This window comes from Chionomys nivalis, chromosome 2 (assembly GCF_950005125.1).
Source record: "Chionomys nivalis chromosome 2, mChiNiv1.1, whole genome shotgun sequence".
In the NCBI taxonomy this organism is placed as follows: Eukaryota; Metazoa; Chordata; class Mammalia; order Rodentia; family Cricetidae; genus Chionomys; species Chionomys nivalis.
The window spans coordinates 15,337,884-15,358,679 of NC_080087.1; the positions used below are offsets into that span (position 1 = coordinate 15,337,884).

The 20,796-nt window shown below is 47.2% G+C and overlaps 1 protein-coding gene across 1 annotated transcript in view; it reads left to right on the top strand.

The window, feature by feature from the left end:
* Cnksr3 (CNKSR family member 3) overlaps nt 1-20,796 on the top strand; it is a 92,658-nt gene that overhangs the window by 31,497 nt on the left and 40,365 nt on the right. The window contains exon 2 of the mRNA XM_057761640.1: nt 16,795-16,958. Coding sequence (XP_057617623.1) covers nt 16,795-16,958 — 164 coding nt within the window. The remainder of the gene's footprint in view (nt 1-16,794; nt 16,959-20,796) is intronic.

Below are 20,796 nucleotides of genomic sequence, written 5' to 3' on the forward strand. Positions count from 1 at the left end.
TGCCTAATGAGAAGAATCACGGTGGCAGGCACGGTGGCAGGCGGCTTCATGCTGGCAGGAGCTTGGGGCTGAGAGCCTCCCCTCTCACATCTATGGAACAGAAATGAGGGCAGGGGAAGGAGAGGGGGGAGGAAGCTTGAGAACAAGAGCTGGCTGTCACCCCCAGAGCTTGCTTCTAGTGGCCCACATCCTCTGGCTGGTCTCCATATCCTGAGGTTCCCTAACCTCCCCAAACAGCACTGCCAGCTGGGGGACCAAGTGATCAGACATACAGGCATGTGGGGGCATCTCACATTGAAACTGTAGCGAGTTCTCTCACAAGCTACCACTTCCCATTCTGGACCACTGTTCTACCTCAGGAAGTGGCGATTTGATAGTGTCTACCTCATGCAGTCCAGGAAAACTAAAGGCATGAGTTGGATGCTTCTTTCTTATGCTTGGGGTGTGGAACCTGGTTAGTAAACACCAGCCCCTCTGAGTAGCTTTATTTTCCTGTCCATTCTTTCCAGTCTGCTTGTCTAGGGCGTGTGCTTGACTCACTTTCCCAGCCACATGGAGCTGGAGACCTGCTCTGTCCACCCGGGTATCAGGTCCATGTCTTGGTGCTGTAGACTAAATTTAACAGGTGTTGTCTGTACCCTGATGAGAACGCAGGGTTCTTGGTGGTTTAGATAAGGAATATATGGGGGTCATGGTTAGCTGTCAGTCAAGCTTGGTTTCCTTGCCTCTTCTTGTATTGCATCATCATCTTTGGCCAGCAGGGTCCCCCAGAAGAAAGCTTACTGAAAGACGCCGGCCTCTCATTTAGTTACTTGGAAGTTATACAGAATGAAGAGGAGGGACTCCCAGTCAGTTATTTGGAAGCTCTAGATTCATAACAGTAGCAAAAGAACAGTTATGGAGTAGTAAAGAAATAATTTTATGGTTGGTGGTTAGCACAACGTGATGAATTGTGTTACAGGGTCGCAGCATTAGGAAGGTTGAGATCCCTGACAGAAGGTTGTAGAATCTGAACTTCTTGTTGCAGTTCCGAATGTGACCAAGCTCCATACTGCCCCTTCTGTTGCTATAGGAGAGTGGTCCAGAGAGTGTTATTTATTTTCTTGTGTGTGTGTGTGTGTGTGTGTGTGTGTGTGTGAGCGCATGCGTCTGTGCTTTAACAGAGAAGGAAGTCAGGGGTCCTGGTATGTCATTCTCCATCTTGAGATGTTGTCTCAGTGACCCAGGAGGTAGGTTGGCAGTCGCAGTCCCAGGATCCTTTTGTCTTCTCCCCTCACAGCCGTGGGGTCACAGTTGTTGTGTTTGTGGATTTATGTGGCTTCTTATGGGTGCTGGGGACTTTATACTCAGTTTCTTGTACTCGCTCAGAAACTGGCTTATCCACTGAGCCATCTCCCCAGCCTCAAGACTTGGCAGTCCATAAAGCAAAGACGTTTATTTAGGTCATAGCTCTGTAGGCTGGAAATCTACAGCTGGGTGATCACTTCTGGTAAAGTCCTCAGCCTGTATCGCATGGGGGTGGAAAACAAAAGATCTACTGGGTGTGTGTAGAGGAGACAAAACCAGGGTGCTCCCGATGTCTAATAACATGCTCTCTCGGTAACTAATCCGGTCCCATGAGAACTGCATTATCGCTCTTAAAGGCATAATCCCCTCCTGGAAGCCCCACCTCCCAGCAGCACCAGGACGGCAGCTCCATTGCAACCTGAGTTTCAGACAAAGCATAGTCAAGTCACGGCGCCAGCCAGGTCTTGCACAACACCAAGCAAAAGCCAGGACATTTGAACTCAGTAATTCCACAAACAAAATCCTACCCTGTGTTTGACTGTCCTCACTGCTGGGGGCCAAGCGCCCCCGGTTCTTGTCTTCATGAGTTTGTGGTATTGTGGAGCCTTAACCACAGGGCCACTGGACCGGTCCTTTCCATAATGAGATGGGCTGTGAAGACCCACAGGAGGGAGCATGTGGTGTGGAGGGTGGGGCAGTTAGCCCCGGTGGAGGGGATTGAACTGGGTCTGAAGGTTGAATGGGAATGCCCAGGTGCAGAGGCAGTGGGAGCCTTCTCATTTAGCGGTCACTGTGTTCTTCTCATATAGCATGTTCTTCCGTTTCACTGAGCTTGGCTGGTGACAGATGAAAGTGCACCTTGAAATAGCGAGGTAACCAAATGTGCTATTACAGGTGGTGTGTGTGTGTGTGTGTGTGTGTATGTATGTGTGTATATGTGTGTATGTGTGTGTCTGTCTGAGTGAGAGCTACTGTGTTTCACATCAGGACAGCCAACACACACAGTGTGTGTGTGTGTGTGTGTGTGTGTGTGTGTATTTTAATTGTACTTAAGACCAGTTCTGTCAGTGAGGCCCATCCAGGCAGTTTGTCACCTCATGGGTAGTGTTGTCTGGACTTGCCTTCCCCGGGCAGGCGCTCTTCACTTTAATTCGCATTCCGTGTATTTGCTCTTCAGGTTGTTTCTGTTGGAACCTGAAGAACCAGGTGTGCTTGCAGCCAGGGCGTGGGCAGAGAGATGTAGTAGAGATTTTCAGAGTAGAGCAGGTTCACACTGCAAGTGGACACACCTCGGCCACGGGCAGCGGGCTTCCCTAACACGAAACTAGTGCAGAACATGAAATGTCTCTTGCTATACACCAGTGTGGCGGCTGCAGTTCCCGCTGGTTCTACTCAGGAGTGATGAGGGCTAAGTGTGGGAGACAGGTGACAGGAAGGGCAGATTGTGGCGGTGTATCGCTGCCTCATTGATGCTGTTACCACCTGCCTGTCTGGTCCGGCCAGGGCAGAGGAGGAACAGTCACATCACTGCTTTCTTCACTTCTTAGCTTTACACATGGAAGCCCAGGAGACAATGACTTCTACCTATCCCTGCTTCATTCCACAGTGTTTGTGTATCATGACACATTATACCATGACTTAAGGAAGTTTATAAAATGGCATTAAAATGAATAAATTTTAAAAGAGGTTTATTTTCATTATTTTTGATTATGTGTGTGTGTCCATGTGTGGATGGTTTGTGCATGTGTGAGTGCGGGTGCCTGTAGAGGCCAGAAGAGGGTGTTGAGTCCCTTGGAGCTGGGATTGCAGGCGCAGGCAGTTGTGAGCCATGGTGCTGGGAACTGAACTCTGGTCATTTGCAAATGGCTGAGCCATCTCTCCAGCTCCCAAATAAACCAATTTTTAATAACTCAGTAGATTATAGAGTGACACAAATTTGGCAGACTTGTAAAGGGGATACTCAGATGATCGAAGTTTGAAAATACTACCTTGGTTCAGTCTGTATTTGTTTCCCTATCCTTTGGTATTTGGTTTTGTTTATGTGCTAACATCTGGTAACATAGTTAGGATACGGCTGCATGTAGCTCTAAAAAACAATGGATGATGAATGTTGGTGAAGAATTGGAGACTTAGGGAGCTTTATAAAGCTCTGATAGCAAAGGAAATTGAAACAGCTCTTTTGAAACAGTCTGGCAGTTTCTTAAAAAGTTAAATGTATCATTACCATAGTTACCATATGTCTCATTAGGTACCCATGCCTAGAGCAACATGGATGAACCTTGAAAGCAGAAAGCACGCTTTGTGAAATGAGCCAGGTGCAAAAGTGTAGCTTATGCTGTTTATTCTCCCCCGTTATGTTTATTTAAGGTTTTGCTTTTATGGTGCCAAGGATCATGCCCAGACAGTTCCATGTGTATGGAAGTTCAGAATGGACCAATCTATAGAGGCAGTGAGCAGATTAGTCATGACAGGGACTGTGGAGAAGTGGGGCTGAGGAGGGACAGCCAGTGGTGATAGTATTTCTTTAGGGGGGTAATGGAAATGTTCTTAACTTGAACGGTGGGCATGGTTGTACAACCCTATGAATAAACTAACAACCACTGGGTTAAACGCAGGATAAGGTTAAATCAAAGGCATATGAATTTTATTTTATTGGGAAGTATCTGATCACAAGAAAGCTTGTGGCTGGTCATAGGAGGCTGTTCCTGAAGCCGTACCTTTGCAGATGACATCTGTGTAAGCTGACTCAGACAGAGTCTCCCGTGCATGTGGAGGGAGATGTCAGCCTCTCCCAGAAAGCTTTTTTTTTTTTTTTTTTTTTTTTTTTTGTGGGAAGAGCTATGCCTCTTATCAGACAGAAAGGGATGGGGACGCTTAAAGTCACATAGCTGTGACGTCTTCAAGTAGAGGATGGGAAGGACAGGAGGTTCCCGAGGAAGGTCTTTGGTAGCTTACAGACTGTATTTGAGGATGCAGGTCAGGGTCTTCTGAGGCTCTCCAGGAAACAGAAAAGCCATCAGCCTTAAGTTTTCCCTTCTCTGCTACCTCCCATGTTCCTACTCACTCCTTACCCTATTCCCACCCCAAGCTCTTCCCTCTGGAGAGTAACTCTGCCCTCATTCTCTCTTGTCTTCTCCATCACAGACATTCTGGTCTGTAGCTTCCTTGAGCCACAAATCATGATCCCATGGACCCCAAGTCATTAATATTCCAGGCTCCCCAGTACCGGGGCCCGTGCTGCTATTTTTCCAGGCCTGATGATTCTTTTGTGTAGTGAGGCACAAGCCAGTACATGACCTGGGGAGCTGGAGCCACTTGAGAGCTGCCCAGTCCAGCATCTGTCTCTGCTGCTGCCTTAGGCTACAGACACACACAGCCCCTGAGCTGCCTTGACAGCTGCTTATCACTTCCTCTGGCTTTCGCCACACCTCCCTGCCTTTGCTTTGACCTGAGATGGTAATGGCACACAGAGGATGTCAAGTGCACAGCCTGGCCTGTCATCTATTTATTTGATCTCAGAAAAGCCTTCCTCCCCCTCTTTTTGGGTGTGGAAGTTTGGAAGCTGTTGGCAGAGAGGTGAGCACTCCTCCAGTGGTTTTAAACCTTTGAAAGCAAGCCATTTAATGTGGGTGTCCCTTCCCTTCCCACAGATCTCCCCTGCTCTGAAGGGCCTCTTCTTAGAGGTAGTTCACAAGTGAAAGGCTGAGAAAGGTTTTTACCCCTAGTTCCTGGAAACAATATGGAGCCTGTCTCTCTTTGTTCTAGAGTCCTGATTCTCAACCTTTCTAACGCTGCGAACCTTTAGTACAATTCCTCATGGTGTGGTGATTTCCCCAACCATAAAACTATTCTGTTGCTACTTCAGAGCTATAATTTTGCTATTGTTGTGAATTGTAACGTACATATTTTTGGAGATAGAGTTTTACCAAGGGGTTGCGACCCACAGGTTGAGAACCACAGTCTTAGCGTGTCTTAAGGAAACTTCAGGCGTCTATGCTGTGGCAGACAGGTTCTGAATCATGACTTTGCGCTGCAGGTGTGCTCTCTGACCCACATGTGGGAGAGCCATGTCTGTGTACATGGCTGTTAAGACTCCCCATGGCCCACAAGGACAGCAAACAATGTCTGTTTAAATGATGTGTGCCACTTCCTGCTACATAAAACTGTCTTTTCCGTCGCAGCGACAGGGCTACCTGTATGCATTCTGCATGGGCCAGAGGGTGACATCTGGCCCAGAAGGCAGCAGGCCCTGGCTGTGAGCCCTGGCTGTGCAGGCCTCTGTGCATTGCTTGCCTCCTGTGGTTCAGCTCTCGTCTCCAAAGGGAGCAGTGATGGTCCGTAGCTCTGAGCAGCATTAGGCATCACGGTTTTATGTCTGTGAGGTCTCAGAAAGCCCGTCAGGTGACTGAGCTGCAACCCGTGAATGGGATTTTGTGTGTTGGTGATTCTCATATCGGCTTTATTCTTTTGAATTTTCTTTCTCTGCTTTGCTGTTTTTCTTTCTCTTTTTCTGTTTTGGTTTCTCAAGACAGGGTTTCTCTGTGTAGCTCTGACTGTTCTGGAACTCACTCTACAGACCAGGCTGGCCTCCAGCTCACAGGGATCCCTCTGCTTCGACCTTCCGAGTGCTGGTATCAAAATTGTGTGCTGTCACTCGTGACTTTTTTTTTTAGATTTTCTGTCAGAGGAAAATTGAGTCTTGTTAACTAACCAGTCTGATGAGATTCTGGGACCCCATTGTACTTACATAAGGGACATAGGGATTTGATGTAGGTAAGCAGTTGCACACGTGGACCGGTGGAGACTGTAGTTGTTGGCAGACTCGGAGCCCTCTGAGAGCTGTACCTGAACACTGGCTCCTGCAGGGTTCTCTTTCCTTTCTGGTATGGGATACAGGCTGTGCACATTCGTGGGATGCAGTCCGTGTGTCCTGGGCCAGATGCATGTCTCTTTTGTGATGCTCAGAAAGCCTGGGTCTCTCTCTAGGCTCGGTCTCTTTCACTCAGTCCTCCTGTAGCTCTAGAAGGATCCTGATGGGTAGGGCTACCCTCCATGACCTCTCCAGCCAGCTCTTCAATCTCAGCTAGGTTTTTCCTTTTCTTTGCCATTCATTGAACCCTGTGAAAGTATGTTCCTTAATGGCCGACAGTACACAGATATAAGTGTGAACAAGGGAGCAGGAGCCGACTTGGCTCTGTCTCAGGGAAGGAGGCCAGCATGGACTAGTGAGTGCATCACAACTCACTGGTCTGAGGAATGGAGCATCAGAGCATGGAGACTTACCATGACCGGCTGACCACTCCTCACTGCTGTGAAATCAGAACTGAGGCTGAAGGATGGATGTTGTAGGTGGATAGTATCACTGGAGAGTCAAGGTGCTGGGGAGAATCAGGTGCTGGGGGTTGACATAGTGGTTAGGGCACAGGGGATGGGGAATGTCAGGGAGGCAGCAACAGCAGGGAGGCAGCAACAGCTGGGTCATCATAGGTTTTGTAAGCTGTAGATTTCATTCCAAGGGCAGGGGGAAGCCAGCAGGGCTGGGAGCAAGGGAGTGACATTCAAACTGTGTTGAGAAGTCGGTCAATAGTGAACTCGAGGTATCCCATGGTCTTTTTAAAAGATGATTTTATTTCTCTTTTTGTGTTTCTGTGTATGTGCACGTTAGTGTCGTTAGTGGCTGTGGAGGCCAGAAGAAGTTGTCAGATCCCCTGGAGCTGGAGTTACAGGTGGTTGAGTCTCCTGACATGAGTGCTGGGAACCAAACTGGTCTTCTGGAAGAGCAGTCTCTCCATGCCCCTGTTCTGTGGTCTCGTATGTCAAGTGTGTAGAAACCAAATATGTGTGAAAGACGCCGGCAGATCCAGAGATGAGAGGCGGACATCCAGTGGTTGCGTGGAGGCTGAGGGGAGTGAGAGTGGAAGGTTCAGTGTTTCCTCATAGGAGGTTGCTAAGAGTTTGATTTGTGGCATAATCCGAGTACATGAAAACTCAACCTTTGCATGCCATAGAACTCACCATGCTATTAAAAGCTCACCCTAGAGGTCAGCAGGGCCTGCTGAGCCGCTCTGCAGTCCGTGGCATCTGTCTCTGGTGCCACAGCTGTTTTGACTTCCTCTGCCATGTGTGCACCTGAGCATCCTCTTCCCTGACTCCTGTCACCTCATATCATAAGTAGCAGCTGTCCCCAGACCCCCAGACGTCCCTGAGGGCACACTGGTGGGCTTGGAGAAGTTCAGCAGCTCTAACGTGGCCTGTCAGCGGTTGGGCCACCTGAACCCCTGCTTCTTCTCCCTTTGTCCTTCCCTGCCTCCTCCAAACTCTCATCTCCCCTTCTTCCCTTCCCTTTCTCTTCTCATCTGTTTTTGTTTCCCAAACATTTAAATTATGCATCACCATGCAGCTGGCCCTATTTCTGAGTGCTTTGAGAATAATAACCGCTTTATATACTGTAATACATTTAATCACCCAGCTAACCCCAAAAGGAATAGACTGTAAACCATTCTTCTTACCCAAGAAAAGGCACAGGGAGGTTAAGTAAGTTACAGTAAGTCACAGAGCTGGGAAACCTGGCTCCCGCTGCCTCCCTGTCTGCGGTTACTTGACAGGTGACTTGTGGCTTAAACCATTTTTATCACATATGCCGGGTTCAGCGTGAACCCTGAAGAAGTAAGTGCTCATCACAGAAGGTCTCTGCATTCCTGCACTTGCCCAACTCCCCATCTTGTATTCATTTCTTCTTTGAGCTCCACAGGTGGTGATCTGGTGCCTAGAGGTCACCATGTCCTGCCTTAGCTTTGCATCTGAATTGGTATTGACTTCACTGTCAGTGAACTGTCCAGCATCCCCGGGCCCGCTGCAAGGCTCCATGGGAGAGCCTGTGGGCAGATGCCTCGGTAACACCGTAGCCTGTATTCAGCAGGTTAATTGAGCCCTCAGCCTGGGTATTTGGACCATGCAGTTTGATATGATGATTGGGTTGGAAGAAGCTTATCCGGTGGCAGTTTTTCCATGGAATTCCTCATGGCAAGCAATAGATCTGCCCTGTGTGGAACTTTCCACTGGATAGGATTGACAGCAAGCAAGAAGTGAAGTTGAGGCCCAGCTTGCAGGTTTGCTGCTGGGGCCACTAAGTCAGTCCGCAGGGCTGTTTGTCCCCGATGTTGTGAGCTTAAATTTGCTGTGTGGGGATTGGTAAAGCTTTTGATTCAGTCGAAGATGGCCAGTGGCTATAGCTGTAGTCAGTGTTGAGGCTTTAATTTGTTATTGTTCTTACTTTTTAAACTTGTGTGTATGTGTACTCCATAGCTCATGTGCAGGTCAGAGGACAATTCTGTGGAGTTGGCTCTCTCCTTCCACCTTTATGTGGGTTCCAAGGATTAAACTTGGGTCATCTGCATGTGTGGCAAGTGCTATTACCCACTGAGCTAACGTGTTGACCTTGTTCTTTAGATCTAACATAATCTGTAATTTGGGCACAGGGAGAACAACTGGATGCTTGACGTCTTTACTCTTCCTGTCTCTTCCCTGCTGCTCCTTCCTCCCTCCTGTCCCTTACTGTGGTCCAGACACTGCAGTGGCTTGTTCTGACTGACAGCAGGTAACCTCGAGTGCGCCTGTTTCTTCATCTGAGCATCCTGTTGTGCCTCATGCATCTCCACGATTCTGACTTTGTTTCTGGAAATCTGAAATTCATGTGCCTTTTCCTGACTTGACATTAGCCATGAGATACATGTTCACAGAGGCATCCACACACATGTCCATGCACATGCCTGCAGAGGTACTGGTCAGTGCTATATTTTTGGAGTTCATTACACATCTTGTGATGACGGGCTGAAGGAAGAGGGCTCATGGCTGCACACTGAGCGTTGCTTATGGAGTCTGAATTCTCATTCACTCTTTAGACCATTGGCACTGTAGTTGACTGATTTGCATGTTAGTAGTTCTCTTTAGTCACTTAGATAAAGAGGAGATGCTGGGGGAGAGGAGGGTACTGAGATAGAGGAGGACTCTGGAGGAGAGGAGGGCGCTGGGGGAGAGGAGGACGCTGGGGGAGAGGAGGGTACTGAGATAGAGGAGGACTCTGGAGGAGAGGAGGGCGCTCGGGGAGAGGAGGACGCTGGGGGAGAGGAGGGTGCTGGGATAGAGGAGGACTCTGGAGGAGAGGAGGGCGCTGAGATAGAGGAGGATGGACACTGGGGGAGAGGAGGATGCTGGGGGAGAGGAGGACGCTGGGGGAGAGGAGGATGCTGGGAGATTGAGGGTGTTGGAGAATTGGGGGTGCTGGGAGGTGGAGGACAGGCCATTCCCTGGTGTACCAGGCTGTGCTGAATCTACTTGGGTTGGGTAGGCTGGGTGTGAGAAGCTTCACCTTTGCAGCTGTTTCTCCGTGATAATGTTCAGGAGAATCATTAACCAGGAGGTCAGAAACCTCAGTGCCGGCAGATCCTTGAGTATCTGTTCTGGATGATGATGGGAATGCTGAGCTAAGGCTTTTGTCCTCTCAATTATCCTGTGTGGAAGGATGTGTTTGCCAGTGTTGTATTTTCAAGTATGTATTGTCTTACGTAGTGAATCCCCAAGGGTGGTTGCCTCTGCTGATGTCTCCAGAGTGACATTAGCCTTGGAGAATGTGGGTTACCAGTGTGAATCCGACTTTGCTTTGGGGACAGACTGTCTCGACTCTTGCTCTCCCTGCACTTGACCTTGTAAATTCAAGTGGTGGACCTTATACTGTGGCTTTAGTAATTCTTCCATGATGCACGAGCCAGCTTTTCCTAAATGGCTGTGGCTCCAAACATTTATCTCATTGTTAACATTATCTTTTTTCTCCCCATCCCAACTTGGTATCCTAAAAATGACTTGCACTGTTCCTCTGCTTCAGGAACCAGTTGCTCCTTCTGTGGACAAAAGAAAAAGCTTTGGTGACTCTCCATTGAGCTTCCAGGGCTACATCTCCAGCATGTGTGTGGTAGCCTCTGCTTGGGGAGGGAAGGACAGATGGATGCAGTCTCTGCTTCAGCAGGGAGGGCATGGCAGCCAGCCTCCAGCTCACATGGGTGTGACTTGGTAGAAAGCCTGGCTCCTTTAAACAGTTTAGGTGTTTTTTCTGAAGACTAAGTTCATTCAGTTGCTAATTATTTTATTAGCTCTGAGAATATTTGGAATTTAGGTTTTGGGTGATTGCTTTCCCCATAGAAGTAAAGGTAATCTGTCCATAAGGCTCCCCACGGTTCCCATCTTGTAGAACTGTTCATTCTTAGACTTGAGTGCTCGGAGGTTCCAACACATTGCTCAGACCTGGTCTCCTTTCTTCAGAGTAGCTTCAGTCAGCAACCTCTCAGGGGACTGGTCAGACCAGAGCTGCAACTGTTGCGTGTGAGGCTTAATGCATGCTTGCGGACCTGCAGCTGAGGTGCCAGGAACTGGGACGCCCTTGTCACTTAGGTAATGTGGCATTCAGTCTGGGTGGCAAGTTGGGTTAGTTTTGTGAGCTAGCCAAGGGCACAGGGGCACTGTTATTAGGGAAGTGGAAAATGCATAGGAGAACACGAAGGCTATGTGGATTATTCACTGTACACACCAGTCAAAACCCACTAACCTGCATATTGAATATTGGCAAATTTTATTGTGTACAAATTATGTTTCGGTAGATAACGTTAGGTACATGACAAGTAAGTTAAAGGGAATCTTCTGGAACATGTTCAGATCTTTAAAAATTCATTGTAGTAGTCATAGATAAGTGTTTTTCTCAGATGTAGTAAAAGGAATGAAATTGGGTTCACTGAATTTCAGACAGACTGACTGGGTCTGTTTTTCTGCCTGTCACTGCTGGGAGCTGCAGTGAAGGCCTGCGGACTCTCTCTACAAAGGGCCAGACAGTGTGGAGTTCAGGCTCCCAGACTCTCCGCCCTTGGCCCACACACTCAGTGCTGCTGCTGTGCAGAAACCGCCAGAGTCAACATGCAAAGGGAAGCATGGCCGTGCTCCAGTGGCACATTACTTAGGAGACAGGCTCACACTGGACTTGGCCTTGGGGTGTATTTGCTGGGCTGTGAGTGATGCCATTGGTACTGTTGGGGAATTCATCAAAACGAGTATTCTTGAGAGAACACTTGTCAGGTGTATACATGAATGTGTTTGTGTGTGTGGGTATTCACATGCCATGGAAATCAGAAGATAACCTGTTATGTAATCAGTCCTCCTCTGCCACTGTTTGGATCCCTGGGATTGAACTCATATCATAAGGCTTTGATGACAAATGCCTTTATCCTTTGAGCAGCCTGCCAGCCCAATTTTGATACTTTTTTATTAGCTTGCTTCATATTAACTTTGATATATAACCACAACTGTAAGAATCTCTTTAGGATTTGGTGTGACAAAATCTAGCTGTGTTAATAAGCAAGCCACAAACATTATAATGGGCTGGAAGGAAGCCAGGCAGTTTAGCCTGCCTCTTTCTCAGTGTAGGGGAACTCTTTGGTCCCTATGTTCCCAAGCACATACGAACCTTACACACCAAGTGTGCGTGTCATAGTTCGGTCCGCTTGGTAAAGCTGAAATTCTTTTTTTTTTTTAATTTTATTTTATTTTAATATTTATTTATTATATATACAGTGTTCTGCTTGCATGTATGCCTGCAGACCAGAAGAGGACACCAAATCTCATTATAGGTGGTTGTGAGCCACCATGTGGTTGCTGGGAATTGAACTCAGAACCTCTGGAAGAGCAGCCAGTGTTCTTAACCTCTGAGCCATTTCTCTAGCCCTAAAGCTGAAATTCTTTCTGGTGTTTTTGGGCCATGAAATATAGGTAACATTCCTGTGTTTTCTTAATCTGCCACTTGGAAAACTTAGTCTTCCTCCAGAGCAGGAGACAGAGCTTAAGTTCTTTCTGGTTGATAAGGGTCTGTGTCTCCCCGCTCCACCCCATCCGCTCTCTTACACATCACCACTAAGAAGAGTCTGGATGGGCTGAGCTTGAAACATGTAGTAAGGTTTAGTAAATGGTAGGGAGGTCTGTATGGACACAGGTCATCAGGGTACCAGGCAGGGAGGGGGCAGAGGAGGATTGTCATAGAGGTCAAGAAGGTCAGGGAGAGGACAGAACGTGGGGACAGACAGGTGACTGATGGGGACAGGAGAGATGAGTTGTTTTTGTTATGACAAAGGCTACAGGTTATTCATGGCATTTGACAGTTGTTGGGTCCTTGCAAATGGCCATTTTGTGTGTGTGTGTGTGTGTGTGACTTTAGCCAGCAGAAGGCTGGGGCGGAGCCTAAGTGGGAGGTACTAGCTGGTTATTCTTGAGACATGTAGTGTTCATGGATGACTGCTTTATTTCTTTGTTTCGAAGTTGTTCATTTTTGAAAGAGAGACGAAAGATTAAAATACTGGGATTGGTGAGCATCGCTGTAGGTTCTGGAGGAAGTGCAAAGGAAGCGTTTTACCCTTAGGAGTCCAGCGTGAGAAGATGGAAGAATATAAGCTTTGGATGGAACTAATACATGAATTATAACGTTTATTTAACAAAAGTTCCTAATCAAATGGGGGGCACACTCAGTTTTTCATTCACGGGTAAGTGGGATGTATCGGACGAGATGCCATTCAGCCACAAGACAGGTGGAATGCTACTCCTCCAGACCCCACCGGATGCTCTGTGCCTCTGGAGCAAGCTTCCAACAAAGTGAAGCCTCTTTTTGTGCTGTCCATGTACTGATATAAATCGCAGAGTATTTTTACACAATACCAACTATAAGCTTCCAAATTTGGGGATACCTTCTGGTCATCACACGTGCTGTTAAGTTGTCCCGCCCCACATTGACTTTATTCTAGAGGGGACCACCTAAGCATTTGACTGTGTCTGTGTCTGCCAGCAACTTCATTCACACCTTAGAAAGTTGGAGACTCAAACAAATCATTTTTTTTCCAATTTAATAAAATTTACAGAGTATCTGTTATGTGTTCTGTTGTGTGTTAAGCTCTTTATAAACACTGGCATCTAGTTTTCATTATAGTTATGTAGGGCGGGTGTTAGCTCCTTAGAAACGAGGTTTCAAGTCACTTGGAGACAGGCTAGTTAGAAGGGAGCTGGGGTCAGACCACTGCCCCCCCCCTTCCCCACTTTCTTCACATTTCATTGTGTGCTTAATTGGATTTGGATAAATGGCATGTGCTTAACTTAATTTTACTTAATTACATATCCCTTATAAATCCTTCAAAGATGGGATTGATCACTTGAGCGAAGCAGAAGCGCGGCTTACAGCGAGCTCCAAAGCTGTCGAATCGGTTCATGCATGTCCGAGCCCCCTCCTGTGGGCTACGTAATAGTTTAAATTAGCTGTTCGTGAATGTGTAATTGTATTCCAAACAATAGGATAAATGAACAATAGGCCATGGTGTGCTGGGATAATACAGCCCTGTGGCAGTGCTATTTAAGACACGGCTATTCAGTGTACCGCCTGACAGGAAAACGTGTAAGCCATGATAGGTTCTGTCCTTACGATGCCTGCGCTTGATAATCCTGCCTCTCCGCACTCCTGATGGCTTGAGCTCAGACTGCTCATATTCCTTTAGAAGCCTCAAGGCCATGTTCCTTGTTCTGTCTCCTTCAGCTGACGACTTCTGGGTTTTGCAGCCTGGGCTCTAGAATGTGCGTTATGATTCGTCTATTGTAACCCAACCCCCTCTGTGCCCCGATACACTTTCTTAGGGTTGCAGTTCTGCTTTTGAAGTTCTGTTTCCTCCATGGTTTTTGGAAATTCAAGTTGGACTCTAGTCTTATCCTCGCTTCTTTCCTTTCAGGGGTTACTACCTATCCAGTAGCCATGGTACATGGTTTCTTCATTGTGAATCTCCATTAGGGAGGGTCTCATGTATTCCATCTGGCTTCAGACTTACTCTACAGCTGAGTCTGGATTGGACATCTTCCTTCTTGTTCCCACCTGTTGAATGCTGTGGTTTACAGGTGTGTTTTTTCTTTCTGGTTTTATGTGGTGCTAGAGATTGAACCTAGCCCTTCATTACAATTTTGATGATCAGACTCATTTGTTCTTACAAACTAATGCAGTCTGTCAGCATTGTTCCTGAGATCTGAGTAATAATCTTTCCTGGTAGCCCCACTGGCCTATGGATCATTCTTATTTTGTTCAGGGAGAAAGATTATGCATATGCTGAGTATGAAATAAGACAGCTTTGTGTGCATTGCCTGGGCTGTCGAGTCAGAGAACCCGTGGCCATTAGCCTCCACACAGTTTAACTGTAACATGATAGTTTTGAATCTTTATGACTAATGAAGCATCCTTTTAAAGTTTACGAGTGGGCCAGAGAAGGCACCTTGGAAGAGAGGAGAGTGTTGGGATTGCCCATGAAAAGCCTTAGAGATGATGAAATGCTACAGTTGCTTGTCCTCGATTCCTCCATTCTTGTCCATTGAGGCCTGAAGAACTTTCTATGGCTGTTCCATGTCTGTGATTGGACTGCTCTAATGGCTTTGTAATTAGACTCCACCGCTTATTTAGGAAGGTGTCCAGAGAAGAATTTTTATAATCTCGTGTCATAATGCCTCGCTTACCAGGCAAAGCGTGAAGGAGCAAGGCTTGTGGCCTGAAGACCTTCGTTTAATTCTAACTTCTGTTTGTAGTCTCCGCTGAAGTGGTACAAAGGCAGCTGCATTCCCGTGGCATTTCCCCCACGCGTGATGGTGGCTGCTTACAGGCCTGCTAGGAGTCTTCATTTCTTCATCTGTAAAGCAAGACAGGGTGACTAGGAGGCTGTCTCTGGTCTTGGCCTTTGTCACAGTTTCCTGCTACAGGTAGATCCATTGGTAGACAGCAGACACTTGGTGCCCCAGTGCTGGGATGGCCTTTGACCCCAGGTGGGGCATCTGTCTCAGTACCTGCTGGTGCTCCTAATCTCCACTGCCTCTAACAGACATGCTAGACAGCACTCACGGATGTTGGAGTGGCAGGGTTTACACCAATGTCCCCACCATTCCTGCGGGCACACAGCCTATCTGATGTAGCTGTCTGCTTAGGAACATAGATGGTTTCGCTGTCTTCCCTTCCTGTATTTCATGGCTCCTAATGAGCCTCAGAGCCCCCGTCTCTCTCTGTGTCTTACCAGGAAGACGGCGGTGGGAGTTTGTGGGACAGAGATAGAGTTTAGTCTCACAGTCAGATGTTAGGACCTAGGGACTTGAGCATTGCTGAAAAATGAATGAAGGATGTTGTGTATACTTTTTCCACCGTAGAGAAACACCCACCTATGTGACACCGTTTTTAAAAAATGTCGACCTGGATGAGTGCACGTCTGCAAGTCTGTACACACGTGTCCATCCACATGTGTCTGTGTTGGGCTCAGGGATGACATTTTATACATACTGTTGCTTTTCATCTTCTCCTAATGCCGCCTTTTGAAATACTAACGTGACTTCCTACTAAGCCGAACCTTATTGAGGTTCATTGCTTTGGAGTAAGTTTTTTTTTTTTTTTTGATAAAACCATGATAAGAAGTTGACCTGGGAGTTCTGTGTATAGAAATACAGATTCCCAAGCTTGTTTGTCTTTCTCTCTTTAGCTGCTTTTTAAGAGCTTTAAGACGAGACACAACCTGCCGTCATATTGGACCCGGAGAAATGCCCTGGTCCTGGGGCTGATACCTTGTCCTTATTCTGTATTCCATATTCACCAGAATATCCTGGATTCCCCACAAAACCCTCAGTTACAAAGGACAGAAACTCAACACGAACAAGCTTAAGCTAGACAGGGAATTCATTTCCGTTCTAGTGGAAAAGTCTTGAGTCAGATCAGGACACCATGACAGGTCACTACCAGAATGTTTTCTCTTGCTCTCTCTAATGGATTTAGTCTCAGATAACTGACCAGAAGTGCCTGCCCCACTACCAGGGTTGTGTCCTGTGACTTGTAACTGGGCTTTGTTTTCTTATGTCCTCATCTCACATATCAAGGAAGATAATGTTTGGCTCCACTTAAGTCACTCGGTTGTCCCTGAATCTATCACTGGAGTATTGTTGCCTAACTGGCCATGTCTCAACCACAGTGGCCAGCATCTTGATTGGCAAGCCTACTGGGGGAAGGATGCTGTCCCTGGAGAAGAGTTGCTTAGCCAACAGATAGCAAACGGCTCGTACAGACATATTTCAAATCAGCATGGGTTGGTGTTTATCCCTTGAGTGTACAGGATATGGGAAGTACCTGTCACACAGTGCTGCTGTGCTGGGTCCATTCAAGAGTCTGCTGCGCCAGGTCCAACCTGTTTGAGATAAGAAGGTGCCCAGGAAAGGTGCTCATTCAGGGGAGTGCATCCAGGGAGTGCATCCAGGGGAGTGTGCGCGAGATGATCCAATATTGACAGCCACCATATTGATGGTGGTTATGATGGATTAATACTGATAGCCACCGTATTTGATGGTGGTTATGATGTATTGAAACACGGGCAACGTTTGGGGTACTCATGACAATAACAGGCTCTCCACACTTGATTTTTGTAGGGTTGGATGACTGCCTGCAGCCGTATGTCCACAAGTTTGAGCGGGAGAAGATCGACGGGGAGCAGCTGCTGAAGATCTCCCACCAGGATCTCGAGGAACTGGGGGTCACACGGATTGGCCACCAGGAGCTGGTGTTGGAGGCGGTCGACCTTCTTTGTGCACTGGTTAGTCTGGGAGAAGGGGCCCTGTTCTGTGGTGACTTTGTTTAGGCCCTCAGCCTCTCCACTCCTCATGGGGCTCAGCCTGTCCTCACACTTTTAACACGTGGAGTAGAATCTGCCTCAGTGGAAAGTTAGAGGAACAAGCAAGGCACCTACTAGAGGAGAAGCTGGCAGATAATAAGTCATGAGCTCAGGCTGGCTGAGTTCAGCCTAACTCACTTCTTTCTGTGTGTATGTGTATATGTGTGAGGGTGCACAGACGTGTTAAGTGCACACACCTGTGTGTGCTTGTATGTGGAGGCTGAAAGACAACTTTGTCATCCGTGGAAACACTGTCCACATTCAAGACAGGGTCTTTCACTGGCCTGGAGTTCTTCATTCAGAGTAGGTGATCTGTCCAGTGGGTCCCGGGGATGCTTCTGTCCCCACCTCCCCACTCCTGGAACTGCAGTGTGTGACATGACGCCTGTCAATCTTACCTGTGTGGGGGCTTCGAACTCAGGGCCTCATACTTACAAGGCAAGTACTTTACCAACTGAGCTGTCTTCCCATGCCCTTCCCCCAATGAATGAATGAATGAATGCATGCATTAAAGATTAGCATACAAGGTGTTAGATAGCATGATGTTTTTAAACTAAGTGTGTTTTAGTTGATTCTCCTCCCCTATGTCTCACCCACCCCTTGTCTCCCTTCCCCCTTTACTCCTCCCCAGTCTCTTTTCCTCTTCGATGGCCTATGAATCCTTTTGTTCTTCCTCATCCTTTTCCCGTACCCACATAGCAGGTATACATCGCACCCCTGTCTGTTAGATAAAGTTTTATTAGAACTCAAGTCACTGATGCATTTATTATCTGAGGCTGGTGTTGTGCCTCAGGGACAGAATAGAATCTCTGTCACAGAGACCACATGTCCCTCCAAAGCCTGAAGCATTTACTGTCTCATCATGTACAGGGAAGAGTTGTCTATTAAAAAAAGTCTTATTCTTATTTTCAAATCTTTTATAAAGCACAGAATGATGGAGACAGCCGTGAATGAAGATGCCATGTTCTAAATTGAAATGAGAAATGCTTAACGTTCAAGTCTGCCTCTGTTACTATAAAAAGCACTGTGAGTTTCACAGATACTCACTCTGTTTAAATAACTGATGTTTGTTCTTGGAATAATCAACCAAAAAAAGAAAAAAAAAAGGCAGCTAGATGGATAGGACTGTGAACTTTGTTCGGATGGCAGGTGTTTGAACTGGGCCCAAGTCCTGATAATTGCATCGTACCTATGTCTCTGAAGTAATTTATTTGGATGTGGCCTAAAACCCCTGTAAGGACATTTGTTTACAGACTGACTGGCACGGGTGGGACTCAGGTCTCTCATCATGGTGCCACGATTGGGAAGATGTTCACTTATCTGTCAGGGTTGGATACTCTCCCCAGCATTCAGGCTGGGTTAATAATACTCTGAACCTGAGCCAAGGGGATATACAATTACATCAGCCGGGATGGTGGGAACGAATGTGTGTGGTGACGTTGCCATCGCCGGTCTGCATTCCATCGATTATATAACACTCGCCACACTGTGAGTATTCTTTTCCTTTAAATGGGCAGCACCTTGTCTTCTGCGCCGAGATGCTCCGCTCTTGTTTAGGAAAGTAATGGGGAAATTATTTGTGGTTGATAAATGAGCTGCCACAAGGGAGACACTGTGGCCAAGTGGTCTGAGTGCTGGCCTGGGAGGCAGGATTTTTGTATCCTAATCCTGGCTCTGCTCCAGGCTACTCCTTCTGTGACCCCTGGGGGAATGTGGTGTTGGTTCCCCCTGTCTGTGCAGTAGCTCTCACCTTAGATGTGGGCTGTGGATGTACATGGGTGTTCTGCGTTGCTGAGGGTGTGTGCCCAAGGATTAAAACTGTCTGCTCTTCAGAGCCAACCTCGCTCGAGTTTACTTCTGTTAAACTTCGTGGGAGGCACAGCTTTGCAGTTGTCTCTGTGAGGATGTTCTGCGCTATTGTGTGGTCTCTTCCACGGCGCAGTATTCTTTGAGGGCTAGCGAATTGCTTTGACACCCACAGTGTGGTGGCAAGGAGGGCGGCAAGGAGGACGGGACGGTTGCAGGCACACTGTGAGAGTCAGGGAGAGGAGAAACAGCTGCCGCCCCTGCATGGACTCTTCGTTCTTTCCCCTTCGCTACTTCTTAAAGCGTTGCACCAAAAACGAACAAAGCTGGACCAATGCCAGAACCTGAAGCTGTGTTTTATCTCCTACAATTTCCTACTAATTTCCTCTGTAGACCCCGCTCTGACCTCAGTCTCACTGGAGACCTACTCTGCATAGTAGTGGACCCTGACTGCCTTGCAGGGGAATGCGGGGTGACTGCCCCCAGAGTCTGCAGTGAAAGTGTGTGTGTGTGTGTGTGCTTTTTCTGGGTGGGAGAAAGACTAAATATCTTTAGTCTTCATACAATCTTCCATAAAATTCTATTATAACACAGCATAGTTACACTGTTTATTTAATCTGATGCCATAATGATCTTTGGATGGCAACGTGAGTGAGAATGTTTTGCTTTGAATAATTCATTTGCTGGGCAGCAGTGTGGAGCTGTGGTTGGCTCTGGTGCTAGAACAAGGTTTCTAGGCAACCTTGCTGAAGTGGATGTTAATTTTCTTCTTCTTCTTTTTTTTTTAATGGGCAGGAAATGAACAGAAGGGGGATTAAGAAAGGACAGTGGGGTGGGGGGTTCCGCTGGGATCCCTGGCAGGTTTTGGAGCAACGATAAGGATGGATAGAATGGAGAGAAGAATTCTCTAAGCTGGTGAATCATGTTGCTGGAGGGTTAGGAGGGGATAGCATCCCAAGTTCAAGGCCCCCTCCCTCTGTACCTAATCCTGTTCTCACGAGGGAGCTATTGCCACATTTGGCTGCTTATATGAGGGTTGATTAAAATTAAATAAAGGTCATCTCTTTCTTGTGCTGTCTCAAGTCAGAAGTACTCAGTAGCCGTGAGTAGCAGTGGCCACCATATTGGAGCAGAGAGCTGCATATGGTTGGTTGGTTGGGTTGGACCATCTTGGCCAGAAGCATGCAGTAAGAAACATAATGAAGACCTCCACTCCCTGCCAAGTTGGTGAAGTTCTGGTTTCCTGAGGATGGAAGATGGTGTTTTTAAGGTTAAAGGAGGATGGGGTGTGAGCAGGGTTGGAGCCAGCACCAGTACTGAGTGTTGCCACCCCAAGTCTGTGGCTCAGGGGCATCGTTGTGTGACTCACCATAGCACATGTCGGTGTTGTGTCCCCTCAGGCCATTCATTGGTCACCATTTATCAGACACATCGTTCAAGAAGGCTTTCTCTCTCTGTGGAATAGGGGCAGAGGGGAGGGGCCTTCTCCCCATCTTTGCCTCTTTATAAACTATGCTCACTCTCGGCTGTGGGGGCACACACCTTTATTTCCAGCACTCAGGAGGCAAAAGCAGGTGGATCTCTGTGAGTTTGAGGTCAGCTTGGTCTACAGAGCAAGTTCTAGGACAGCCAGGACTGTTACATAGAGAAACCCTGTCTCTAAAACCACCCCCAAAATTATGCTCAAGTGCCCATGCATTTCCTCATTTTTTTAGTTTTATGATTTATTTTGGAGGAAGGAGACCAATCAGAACCAACCCAGCAGAAAATGGAAAGAAGCAGTCATAAGAAACACCCACCTCTCATTTTTTATTATTTTATTTTATTTTTAATGTTTGTCAAGAGAAGGGAGTTCAAAGTCTTCGGCAACAATAAAATGTGTTTTAATCTTCATTGAGTTCCAGAAGGAAGTGTCATATAGGAGTAAAAATTCCAAGACGTTTGCGGCTATGTT